This window comes from Corvus moneduloides, chromosome 3 (assembly GCF_009650955.1).
Source record: "Corvus moneduloides isolate bCorMon1 chromosome 3, bCorMon1.pri, whole genome shotgun sequence".
Lineage (NCBI taxonomy): Eukaryota > Metazoa > Chordata > Aves > Passeriformes > Corvidae > Corvus > Corvus moneduloides.
In genome coordinates this window covers 37,944,445-37,957,802 of record NC_045478.1, presented here as the reverse complement: position 1 = coordinate 37,957,802, position 13,358 = coordinate 37,944,445, and the positions used below count along the sequence as shown (strand labels likewise).

General features: G+C 39.7%; 1 protein-coding gene across 4 annotated transcripts in view; it reads left to right on the top strand.

Moving 5' to 3' along the window:
- The window catches only part of SNX14 (sorting nexin 14), a 47,272-nt gene extending 34,269 nt beyond the window's left edge, over positions 1-13,003 (top strand). Inside the window, exons 22-29 of one of the 4 annotated variants that reach the window (XM_032104988.1) lie at positions 1,350-1,390; positions 1,557-1,676; positions 5,931-6,054; positions 6,451-6,615; positions 7,670-7,765; positions 8,466-8,557; positions 8,710-8,766; positions 12,171-13,003. In XM_032104988.1, the coding sequence (XP_031960879.1) occupies positions 1,350-1,390; positions 1,557-1,676; positions 5,931-6,054; positions 6,451-6,615; positions 7,670-7,765; positions 8,466-8,557; positions 8,710-8,766; positions 12,171-12,209 (734 nt within the window). In that variant the 3' untranslated portion in view covers positions 12,210-13,003. The remainder of the gene's footprint in view (positions 1-1,349; positions 1,391-1,556; positions 1,677-5,930; positions 6,055-6,450; positions 6,616-7,669; positions 7,766-8,465; positions 8,558-8,709; positions 8,767-12,170) is intronic. The other 3 variants (XM_032104990.1, XM_032104991.1, XM_032104989.1) reach the window with 3 other exon arrangements.
- The last annotated feature ends 355 nt before the right edge of the window (positions 13,004-13,358 follow it).

Here is a 13,358-nt window from a genome sequence, read left to right as displayed (position 1 = left end):
ATCACCTAATTCACACCACTGTATTTTCTAGTTCTTGTCTGACCACTGGTAATTTTTTCCAAGGTTTGAAGCTGAAACAGTGTTGTTCAGGGGGGTAAGAACCCTTAAAAACAGGCAGAGAAATATTCTTGGTGCTCTGGGTTCCTACAATAATGAATCAAAAAAGCTGCAGTGTGTAGACTGTAGTGTGACTTGGCTGCAGTGCAGCTGTCTCAGAGTAGTGGGCCTGAGCTGGTCAGGTGAACCTCATGGCCGTTCTGTCTTCATGTCTTGTGCCACTTGTGGCTGTGCTCCCAGAAAGCCTCAGCTGTCCGAACTGCGCCGCTGCATTTCTGCGGCCCCCGGTCACGGCGTGGTCCTGCTGGGACAGCCCTTCTCTTAGCCTGCCTTATAGTTGTTGAATGAGGTTTCTGTTCTCTGCCTCCAGTCAAAAGGTTTTGTTTTGATTTCAGATCTTCCTTCTAGATCCAACCGTACCCTTAAAAAAAGCTTATAATTACAGTGTTTACTGTAATGCATTTCCTGTCTGAGACTGTGCTTCACTTCCATAATGAGCATTATAACAAGTCTTGGCATTTCAGTAGGGCTGTTTGTGAGGATGAGTGTTTTTATTACTGTCATTTGATCATTGTACATACTTTCCCATGTAAATTCCAAATTTAATGACATGTAGATAAGAATACTATTACTATAACTGTAGTGCTAAAAATAAAACTAGTCCTAGACCCTTTCATTTTTCATCATTCAAAGTTACTGTGCCATATCCTGATAGCCTTTTCAGGACACAAGAGCTGATCTTTAAGGCCACAGTCGTAACCTGTCCAATTTAGAAAATTCTACTCACCAGGGTTTTTGAGGCTGCTTCCCCCCAGAAACTCTCCCGATTTGCTGATTTTTCCACAGAAAGAGGAAAATTTGAGTTACCTTGATACCTTCTTTGATAAGTGTTTATGATTTTATGACTAACTTACATACAGGGAATTTTGCCTGTACCGGTGTTGTAGCAGCACTGCTATTACAGTGCTAGAGCTATTTATGGTTAAGGTCTAGAAGAGCTAAAAGGTAGATCTACAGTACTTTATTGTGGGTTTTTTAAAAAGTGTTCAGATAATAATATGTATATTTTTAAGTATCTTTTCTTGAAGACTAGTAATCACTAGGTTACAAGCTGGTTATGTGCAGGACTAATTTCATAGGGTTTTGTGCCAAATAAAAAAGACCCAGATTTTTAAAATGATTCTATTTTTAAATAACTACCAGACAATGAGTACATAAAATCTAGCAGAGCAAAATGTCTTTCAAATCAGACACTGATAACAAAGTTTTTGTTTGTTTGTTTCTAATTGTAGGTAAAATCATAAAATCTGTTCCAGGAAAGCTGATGAAAGAGGTAAGTCTTTCAGATTGCCAATATCTTAACTTCATTAGCTAATTTTATGAGATTACTAAATTATAGGCTAATCAAAACTTTGTTGGAAACTTCTTTTTTGTTGTTGTTTTTGTTTTCATTTTCCTATAATTATGCAAGTGACAGGTCACTCATATCTTTTTTTCAGAAAGGTCAGCATTTGGAGCCATTCATCATGAATTTTATCAACTCCTGTGAATCTCCCAAGCCTAAACCAAGCAGGCCTGAACTTACCATTTTGAGTCCCACTTCTGAAAATAACAAGAAGGTACAGTAAGTCATCTTCCTTTCCTATTTTGCAGAAGTGGAGAAAACTGACTATACACTTTGTCTCGTACTAGAGAGCTGTCTTAGAACTCATTAACTAAAATTATTTGAGATAAAGCCAAGCTGGAAAATGCTGTCTAGGAATGCAGGCACTGAGGGTGTTCAGTCCAAAGGCCAGACCAAAGGTAGACTGCAATAACACACTTTCCTATTCCCCAGATATGTGTGGCATAGACTTGAGCTGTTCAGTTCTGCACTTTCACTTCTGCTGTGAGACGTGACATCTTTGTGCAGATGTGCAGCCTTCCAGTTCCTGAGGGAAGCCTACAAGAAAGATGGAGCAGGACTTTTACAAGAGCATTTAGTGACCAGACAAAGGGAAATGGAACTGAGAGTAGGTTTAGATTACATGTTAGGAAAAACTATGTAACTGTGAGGGTGGTGAGCTGCTGGTACAGGTTACCCAGAGAGGCTGTGGATTCCTCATCTCTGGACGTATTTAATGCCAGATTGGATGAAGCTCTGAGCAACCTGGTCTAGTGAAAGGTGTCCCTGCCTGTGGCAGGGGGTTTGGGACTAGATGGTCTTTGAGGTCCCTTCCAACCCAGGCCATTCTGGTATTCTGTGCTGTATAAGTGCTGTGCAGTAGCCAGGCACATCATTCCTGGTGATGGAGGTGAATGCCAAATGTCTGTACCAGGACTGTGTGAGCTGCCTGTATGGACTCTATGCAGAGATCTGGCAGGCAACCAAAGAGACTTAACCAAAGAAGGTTAGCTCTTCCTGAGGGCCCATCTGTGAGAAGAATATGTTATCTCATAGCAAGAGAATTCTTCAATTTTTTGGTAAATGGTAGTCAATTTCCAGCTTATGCTTGTATTGCCACAGTGTTCTCATGTATCTTTTCTGACACGGGTATGTTTATTTCAGTTTCAACATATTGGACTCTGCTGAGATGACAATGCACATTCCCCGGTGCTTGTGCTGCCATGAGTAGGGTGCACACAGGCTCCTCTTCCTCAGCAGGCTGAGTAAGAAATGCCTGGAGATCTGTCTGAGCAGGCCCAGTCAGAAATGTGCCTAATGCTCTGACAGATCTGCATGCTCCTTCCTTTTGAATGTGCCTGGTGCATGTGTATGTTTGTGTGTTTTAAATATTGGTGGAAGGACTTCTAGTTAAAAATGCACAATGAATGTGGGTAGTCAACCCTAGTATAACTGGGAGCAATTGGATTTCATCCTGTGTCAGATCCTCTAGATTAAGAGTTACTAACCTGCCTGGTTAAAAAAAAGCAAGTGAACAAAAACCTCTGCTTCCCCCTCCTAGGGGCACTAGCAGGATTTCTGGCCATGTTTCTGTTCTGAAGGTCTGTAAGCAGCTTGATCATCTTCTGAACATACTTCTGTCAGACTTGCTGTAATAGGTCAGGACTTCTCAGCTGATGCAGACTTTGCAAAATATGCCAATAAAGGCATTGTTCTGCTGGCTTGTGATGGCCTGCCAACAGCAATAAAAGCTGCTTTTGGAACACCAGCAGCATAATATATGTTTTTGAGTAGCTACTTGGAGGAAGATGTGGTTGCCAACACTGACGGATGTGATTCAGACACTGCATACAATCTTTCTTCTTACCACTTTGGTATAGTCCTCTCTACTTTTTAAGTGAGCAGGAAGAACAGGGGAGAGGTTTATGCCTCTAGCTGTAGATATTGTTCATAGTCATGGTATTGTACAGTTCACACCTGTGCTGGAATGTATTGGGTGTATGTTTGCATATGCACTCACCATTGAGTGACTTTTTTTTTTTCCTGTGAGGCACTTAACGTGAGCATTCACGCTTCCTTTGCTTGCTTTTCCCAAGCAAAGCCTGTTGTACAAGGGATTACTTTGGTCTTTTTCTTAATACAGGCCATTTATCTTTCACTGACTTCATGATCTTGACTCCCATTGTTAATCAACATCAATTAATGGAATTTCCTCATTGTGAGCCTTTTAAGAATATTTACATGGTTACAATCATAGTTACTGTTTAATCTTAAAGATACAAATAATGATAGCATTGAGGTTTGTGTTGTTAATCTCAAATACTAACATGCAGAGAAACATCTAAAACAAAATCCTGTGCTTATCTGAATTGTGAGTATAATCTCAACTTCTGTGCTAGATAACCAGTTGAGTGTTTTTCACTTGAATTTCTTCTAAGCCAAGGTTCTGGACAGTGTAAAACATGGAAGTAGAAGTGTAATGCCACTTTGTATTACAGCTGCTGCAGTGCATTGTAGATTGCATTCTGAAATGCTTTCAAAGTGTGACTCTGATCGAGGAACCGTTACTGTTTAAGGTGCAACACAGATTGTCCCTGTATGGTGGTACATACAGCATTCAGAAGATGCTGCTTCTGGTTTGGGGTGAAAGTAAAAAGTCAAAAAGCTTTGCCCTAAGCTGGCCTTCATGTTTGATTTTTTTATAGGTTACCTACCAAATTGCTGTTAATGATTTAGTTTGGCCTCCAGGCACTCCTCTGAACCTATGTCTGCATGGCACAATGGGCTGCTTTAAGTTGGCTCAGTGTGTATCACCTTTGTCAGGTCGTGGGGTGTATCTAAAAAATAAAGAAGGCTCTTGTTTAAGATACAATACTGCAGCTAAGGTTTTTCCTGCTGTTCTGGTTTCAGTATTAAGGAGGATGTAGACTTCAGCTTATACAGGGTTTCTAGAACAACATACCAGGGACGCTTCCATACAGTAGGTGTGAATAATTATGTGTTCTTTTTAGGTTTGTTACATTCCCGGATGCCAGTCACCCACCAGTGCATTAACTATATTTGCCCTTTTATGTAATTTATGTAATAACTTGCTGTTGTTTAGTTTGAGTGAACCTTGTGAAGGTAATACCAGCAGCTCAACACTTAAAAAAAGAGAGGGCCTGAAGGAGTACAGGTCAAAAACATGACTCTTGCCAGATGTCCTGATGTAACTTTTCCTAAGGATGCAGAGCATTCTGTTTAGAGACTTGCATGATTCAGAGATAGTTGTGATTTGCGTGTCTTAGGGCTTTATTTATTTTGGGGAGAATTGCTGTACAGAAAGTGAACCACATATAAGCAAATTACTTCCTGTTCCTTGGAACTAATTTTAATTAGTGGTAAAAAAAACCTTCTGTGAGTGGCAATCACCTCAGCCTAGGCAATTCTATGATTATGTTGCATTTGCTTCTAGTTCTAGGATTTTTTTAGAACCTTGGCATAAACTTTTGAACTTTCATTTCATAATACAGTGTATTTTGTATAAATCCTATTTTATATCTAGATTAACTATTTTGGGGGTAAGTTAATTTAAAATAAACTGTTAGCGGGGATTGCTAGGTACTAAACATGGAGAGCATCAGAATTTAGAGATCTTCCTTTCCCTCTGCTGGGATTCACAGACTCAGGGGCAGGGGAGGCGCAGACTACTGCCTAGGTGGCTTGGGACCCCTTTTTTGTGTGCAGGGAAGAGTCTCTTGGGGTTTTGAAAGAATTGGAGTATCTTTTCAGAAAGAACCAAAGGCAAGGAAATAGAGGGATCAGGGAGGAAGGTGATGACACAGGAAAATAGAAGGCTAAAGGAATATAATTGATAAATGGAAAGAAACCCAAATGTTAGTAACTTACAAAGAGTCATGAAGTTTTACTATAAATAATTAAGCTGGCAAGGGAAAAAGATACTTCTTTATGTAAAAAACTTGTATATTTTGTCCAGAAACGGTTGTATTTATTTCAAAATACATTTCAAAATTTATTTCAAAAGTTCCAACAGGAACTTTTAGGAATACTTCAATCTTATAGGCTTCCCTTGTGATTTAAGGCAGACAAACTCCATATCCTTTTAATCCCTCATTTTCAGAACAGGGTGCATCAAGGAAATCAGAGCCTGTGGTAAAAGTCTAGATGCATACAATCATATAATTGTTTAGGTTGGAAGAAGGTAGTAGGAGCAAAAAGGCTCATGAATTAATGTCTCAGTGCTGATTTGTTCTGAACCCAGGTGTTTTGGTTGTTGTGTATCTTGGCAACATGTGATGTGCTCTTTACTGGAAAGTGAAGAATTTGAAAAAACAAAACCAGAAACAATGAAACAAATCAACGCCCCTGATCAGTTCTTTAGAAGCTCTGGAAAAAAGCTACTTCTGTAAAAAGAAACCAACCCAAAGAACTGGTGGCTATCCTTCTGCTTTTGAATGCAATGATTTCAGTCTTATGTTTCTGCTTTTAGCTTTTTAATGATTTATTCAAGAATAATGCAAACCGGTCTGAGAATACAGAAAGACGTCAAAATCAGAACTACTTCATGGAAATGATGACTGTAGAAGGAGTCTATGACTACTTAATGTATGTTGGTAAGAAGTGATTTCTCTTAATTATTCATATACTTCATGCCAAACATGAAGTTCACAGTCTCTGGTAAGAAATGAAATTCTATTGTAGCACTGATCTATAACTCAGCACTTTCAAGCTAATATACATCTTAGTAACACGGTCATTCTGTAGAAGACTTTATTGTGGTGCTAAAATGTCATTTATCATTCATCATTGCTTAGTTGTTTTGTTATGTCTCCTCCTTTCTGCACCTCTTACTAGCTTATGAGAGTAGGTCCTGTCCCTTTTCTCAGGTCTGCCTAGGCTGCTTGTAGACTCTGGGAACTGGAATTGTTACCTTAATAGAAATAGCTAAAGGAAGTTAATAGTATTCATGATAAATGTTACTACTCACAGATGTTGCTGTGACTTTGCAGGTAGGGTAGTTTTCCGCATTCCTGACTGGCTGCATCATCTCTTGATGGGAGGAAGAATTCTCTTCAAAAATACATTGGAACTGTACACAGACTATTACTTGCATAACAAGTTAGAACAGCTGTTTGAGGAGCACCGGTTGGTTTCTCTGATAACACTGCTGAGAGGTTAGTAATAGTTACATCTTTGATGAAAAAATACTGCTTTAGTCTGGTGTTTGAAATCCCTTCTGTGAAGTTTCTGAGTGCTAAACCTTGGAATGCTTGACTAACGCTGGTGGAGTATTAAAAATCAAGTGGGCCTGGACTAACTTCAAAGCTTGTTGTGGAAAGCTGTTGAGTCACCTGTTTGTCAGTGATGGTTACAGAAAAACAAAGTATTATGAACAGTAATTTGATGAGGTGTGCAAGGAGAACAAGAAAAACAGAATAGAGGTGGTTTAGTGTATCAACGCAAATGTTTTATGAAGTCTTTAAGTTACTTCACTTGTGTGCTACATCAGCCTTTTATTGTTAATTTTTTGGCTCCCTTTGTTGTGGTGGGCTCTTGAGAGGACTTGAGTGTTCCTGACCTTCAAATAAGGGAAGGGGTGAGAGACTGAAAAAAATTTTTAATTACTTCACAATTGTAGAGTATTATCTGGCTGCAGTCTGATCCAAACAATGCATCTGGCCAAAAACTCTGGAGTCAAGACAGCTCTGTCCTTACCAAACCAAAAATGAAGCTTGTGAAAGGCAAAAAAAGAGTGCAGTAAGACTTTCAGAGCCTAAAACCAAAACTGAGCACCTGTTATTTCTGATGAATAGCAATTTTTGCTTTCTCATTCATAGGTAAATTTGAAGTTTTTGACAGTTCCAGACAGTGTTTTAGCACAAGGTGTAAGTAGTGCTTGTAGTTTTGAAAGCATGAGGGAAATTGTGAGTAAGGAGATCGTAACTAACCTAAAGTAGAATTGATCCAAACTTAGAAGAGAATGCTTTAAACTTTGAAAAGATTGGAAAGAAAAATGTGAAAAGATTGTCCTTCAAACAGGTGGGGTATTCTGGATTTGGTCAGGCTAATGTAAGCAAAAAGTATGATCTGACAAGGCTAGAATTCCCTTCTGATCAACATAATACAGAGAAGAAGTTCAATTTTGAGCCACAATCCAAACCACATTTCTGTGTCAGTGATATGTAGCTGCCTAAAGATGTTTTTTTTTCCAATGTGTCTTCGCTGCAGATGCAGTGTTCTGTGAGAACACCGAGCCTCGCTCTCTCCAGGATAAACAGAAACGAGCAAAGCAGACTTTTGAAGAAATGATGAGATACATTCCAGGTTCTGTTTTCCATGGCTGCCTGTATGAGTGTGGTTAATTGTTCAAGCAGATATTTAACCCAAGTATAGTCAAATTATCTTACCAAATCAAATAATGCTTGGGCTGCTGAGATTTGAGTTGACTGGAATACCAGGTGTAAAAACCCAGCAGTTCAGTTTTGTCACTTCAGTGTTGCTGACTAAGGTTGTAGCATAGTGATTAATAAAGACATGGTGATGGAAGTCAAGAGCTTTGCTCATATACTTAATGGCATAATTTTTTCTCTTTTGAATGTTCCTATGGCTTGTATTTTATCCAGCTGAAAATTGGATTAAAAAAGACATGTCATGAAGCTGGAAGGTACATCTGAGCTCTCCTTGCACTGTATAAACTAGGAAAGAGGGGCTCATGTAATTGAAAGTAATTAAAAAAAATTAGCTTGTGTTTTATTAAACAGTGCATTAGAACAATATATTGATACTATAAAAAGTGTAGTAATTACTTAGGTGTGGAGCCCTGAAGGAAAGGGAAGAGAAAAGGATGAACCAAAAGTGTGTTTGTTTTTCCATTTACCATTTGAGACAGAAAAAAATTAGAACTCTTTCTTTAATTTAAACAGTTTTTTTTCTTGTTAATTACTGGAGTTCTATAACTGCATCATAAAGCTGCTTTGCAGTGCTTCCTCATGACTTGTGTATTTGTATTTGGAATTTGGTCTAGATTTAATAGGCAAGTGCATTGGGGAAGAGGCTAAATACGAAGGCATCAGGCTTCTGTTTGATGGACTGCAGCAACCAGTGCTCAACAAACAGGTAACTCATAACGTGACAAACCTTCCTTTTGGCACAGGATTTCCTGAAGTGAATGTTTGGTATAGCAGAGGAGTGAGCTGTTGCTCAGAATTAAGAATAAAAAGCAGTAGTTTTGCCTTGGAGTGTCCTTAATTTTCTGTATTTTCTTTTAGTTAACTTATGTTCTGCTGGACATTGGGATTCAAGAACTCTTTCCAGAGCTGAGTAAGGTATGTGCTAACTCTGTTCAAGAACTGCAGAACTCTTCAAGCTGCTGCTGAGTCTAGTCACTGGTGTATTTTTGCTGTTGTTCTCTATTACTAGTATTAATTCTAAATTTTGGGGAAAATATATATTTTTCCAATATGCTGAAATAATTGGAATCTGGAGTACTGACATTTTGGTTAATTAGCTCTTTCCAAATCAGCTCAGGCCCATTTGTTTAGCATGCTGCAAGTCCGAGCTGCCTTTCGGCAGCCTTGGACAGACCAACCAACAGTCGGGATCTCTGTTCCTTTCTCTTTGATTGATTTGTCACCACTCTATTTTATGCAATTCCCAATTTAGGAAGGGAATTCTGCATGCAAAGCTCAGGTCAAGCTGCAGCATTTTTCTTGAGAATATCTGGCAGGAGGATTTCTTACCTCTAATTTGGTCACTGCAATGTTAACTTCAGCTATCCAGATAAAGGAGAAGGCATTTGCACAACAGAAATTGCTATATAAATGTGTATCATTAGATTTGGGATCCATCTGATATTTGTACTTTTGTATATCAAGCCTTCACATATTTTTACATAGTAATTTTAGTTTGGTCTTCATGGTAAGCAGGAGATACTTGCTAGTTAGCTAGTAGAAAAACAAAACCCCAAACAAATGTTAAAAAACCCCTCACTTAAGAATAAATGTTCATTGCATGACCCCTATGCCTGAGAACTGCAGAGTGCCAGCAGTGATTTGTTTTGCATGGCAAACAGAAACAAATACAAGATATTGGAACAAGCCAGGACACTTCCATTGTTTTCAGTGAAATGAGGCTGGCTCAGCAAGTCTGACCTACTTTGTGCTTCAGCTCTGTAGCTGCCCTCCTCAAGCCAGTGCTCAGACATCTAAAAACAGGCAAAAGAAGACCCAGCTGACCACGGGAACAAGGAAGTAGCCTGGGAACTTGAGTGCAGAAGAAAAGACCTGACTTAGCCTTGCTGTTTTACTCTGCTGAACTGGTTTTGTATGTCAGCAGCTAATTGTATATATGTATTGGAACACTGGTCTTTTCTTCAGTTCATTATGGAAAAAAATGAATGGCATTTAAATAGTCTTTAAAGCACCAGTCAGGCCCAGAGGCTGGTGATCAATGGAATGAAGTCTAGTTGGAGGCAGGCCACTAAGGAGTTATCCAAGGGGGGTCAGTTGTGGCTCCAGTCCTGTTTAACATTTTCATTAATGATCTGGATGATGGGACAGAGTGAAAAGCTTGATAATGACACAAAACTGGGAGGAGTGGCTGATACACCAAGAGAGCCATGCTGGTTTCCAAAGGGACCTAGACAGGCTGGAGAAATGGGCTGGCAGGAACCTCGTGACCACCAACAAAGGGAAGTGCAAACTCCTCCTCCTGGGGAAGAGCAGCCCCAGGTGCCAGGATGGGCTGGGCACCAGCCAGATGGAAAGAGACAAAGTTGAATAAAAGGCTGATGGTATCCTGGGCTGCAATAGGAGCAGTGTTGCCAGCAGGTCAAGGGACGTGATGCTGCCTCTTTGCTCAGCATTGGTGAGGCTACACCTGAAGTGCTGAGTCCAGATCTGGCCTCCCCAGTACAAGAGAGATGTGGACATATGGGAATGAATCCAGTGGAGAGCCATAGGGATGATGAAGGAACTGGAGCATATCTCCTATGAGAAGAGGCTAGAGAGCAGGACTGTTCAGCCTGGGGAAGAGAAGGCTCAGAGTGTCTTACTGATCTGTGTAAACACCTGACGGGATGGTGCAAAGGGGGCAGAACCAGGGGTGCCCACTAACAGGACCAGAGGCAACAGGCACAAACTGAAACACCAGGGGTTCCTTCTGAACATCAAGAAACACCTCACTGTGAGGGTGACCAAGCACTGTCACAGGTTGCCCAGGGATGCTGTGGAATGCTCATCCTTGGAGATACTTAAAAGCTGTCTGGACATGACCCTGAGCATCTCTAGGCAGCTCTACTTGAGGTCTAGACCAGGTGACCTCTGGAGGCACCTTCCAACCCCAACGATTTTGTGATTTCATAACTCTGCATATTTAATGGCATAAAATATTTTTTCTTCAAAAACAAATCAAGGGAAGATTAATGTAAATCAATATCATGTTTTCTGCTTCATAAGCCATTCTTTTTGCCTGTGTAACCATGACACTACCCAGCTGCTCTGCACTGTTTCATAACCACTTGCTGAGGAGGAACCTCTAGTGCTACCTTTGCTCCTGGTGAAATGGCATAGGTGAGGGGTGGGCTCCCCCTGTCCCCTGTGACTGAAGCTGATGGGGACAGAGCAAGAGAATCTCCAGCCTAGATTTCAGTACGGGAAAGGAAGAGAAATACTTCAACTGGGAACTTGAGCTATTTCCTTATTTTGGATGTACTGAGGGCAATACAGAACAAAGTGCTCCATCTGTGATGTTCGGCAGTGGGACCTGGTTGTCAGTGTACCAGGACTGAGAGGGGAAATGCAAGGTGGAGAGGGTATGGGTGGAGGGATGGCAGTGGTTTTCATCCAGAGCCCTAAAAACATTTTCCCAAAATCACTGCAAACAGATTGTGAAGGCACTTGGAACAGGAATTGTTTCTTCCTAACAACTGCAGGGGGGAAGTTTAAAAGTAATGACTGGTTCTTACTTAGCTATTCATTGTACTGGGGGAATCAACCCAATGCCTGTTCTTTGTTCAGCAGAGACTGGTCCTTTTTGAGTTGCTTCATACCAAAATATTTTTGTAGTTATGGTGAAGAATAGGAAAACATTTCAGGCCAGTCAGCTTTTAAAGGGGAAACTGAGCATCCCAGAAGTTTTGTTTTGAGCACTGCTCCTTTGGCAGGGGAAACAATGATGGGAGAAATGGGAAGATTTTCCTTAGTGAGGATGTCTGTCTGCTTCCCACTCTTGAGATCTTGAAGGTATTTCCTGCCACACATATCAGTGTGGATATACGCTGGATCACTTGATGTGTGCTGTGTTTGATGGCAGCATCAAGCTCCAAGAGCTGAAAAACTCCTCTGAGATAGTGTACAGCCAGATCCTTGGGAGTCTGTAGACAGGATACAAGGAGAAGGGACAGCTGAAAGGGAAGAAGCATTCCTAGCAGAGGAAGGAAAGAAATCCAATTGAAAAAATATCTCTGGAGTACCATTTCCAGAGCAGAAAATTGCTGTGTTAAGAAAACTGTATTTAGCAGTTAGGAATGGGGGAGGTGAGAACTTTTAGAGAAAAAAGAAACAACCTATTTTGAGAAATAGTGTTAAAACCCAGTAGCCTTCCTTTCTCTTAACTCTGGTTTCAAGTGGATGTTTCCAGACACCATTAATCATTGCAGCTCAGTTCAGTCATTTCTATGTAAATATGTGTTTTCGAACTTAATAAGTAAATTTCCCCTTCTTCCTGACAGGGTCCAAAGGAAGCAAGCTCTGTGTCAAGCTGGATGTGAGTGGACACCCATTAGGATCTGCTGTGCACTCTTGTAATGGACATGTGACATTTTAACATTGCCTTGTATATTTTGTTGTAAATAACATAAAATTTAAGTTCAAAAAACACCTTTATGCAATAAAGACAATAAAATTTAATACCTATTGCAGGTAAATAAAATATCTGTACATTTTATTTAAAATTTGTTTTAGCTGTTATCAGTAAAAGTCAAATTAATTTCACCACACTCTCTCAGTGTATGAAATTACAGGATGACATCAAAAAAGACAGCTGGGTGATCAGCCAATTTATGCTGTGCTAGAAGAGCAATTACTGGATGTCTTCCTGAAAGGATATGTACAAAAATTGTTTGGAAGAAGCTGTAGAATGCTCCCATTAAGTTATTTTAAAATATGTCTTATCAAATCTTTTTTTTTTTTTAAACAAAAGTATATGATTGAATCTATTGCATACAAATAATCTCCGAACTATCTTTGGCCTTCATCCTTCTGTTAGCATGGAAAATCACATTTGTAATTTAGTCTTTTTAATACCTTCCAAATCTAAAGCCCTCTTAAAATAATAACAGATGTGAAAAGTGCTTTTGACTTTTAACTTAGCCTTTATTTTTTGCAGTTTCTTATCTAGCTTTGTGGGGTTTTTCTGACATCCTCTTTACAGGCTTAGAAAAGAGGATGTGAGTCTATTCACAGCATTTTATAAAAATTCATTCATATAAAAATGTGTGGAAGATTTTTCTCTGTAAATCTTAATTTGTTGGCCCAGCCTTTATAAAAGAGATTTTGAAAAGGACATTCATGTGTGGATTTTTAACAAGTTTTACTCACAGAATACAGAGATACTTTAATAGGCATTCCTCAATTTTTCTTTTCAAACACACATTTTCTCCTTTTTTACAGACCAACCGATCTAATGTAGCACTGGTGTTCTTTGTCAGTATAATTTGTGTTATTTGTCTGTGTTACTATTGCAAACCTTTCCCTTCTGTTTGTCAAAGGAAGGTAAAAGTGTTATTTCTCTCCTTTCTGGCTCTGCCAAAGGAGTTGTTGCAACTCTAAAAATTGGTGTGCAAGTACAGCTCTGTCCATCAGTGCCCTCTCTGACACTGTTGATGTTGATGGGGGGGGGAAGACTGTTCTGTAAATGA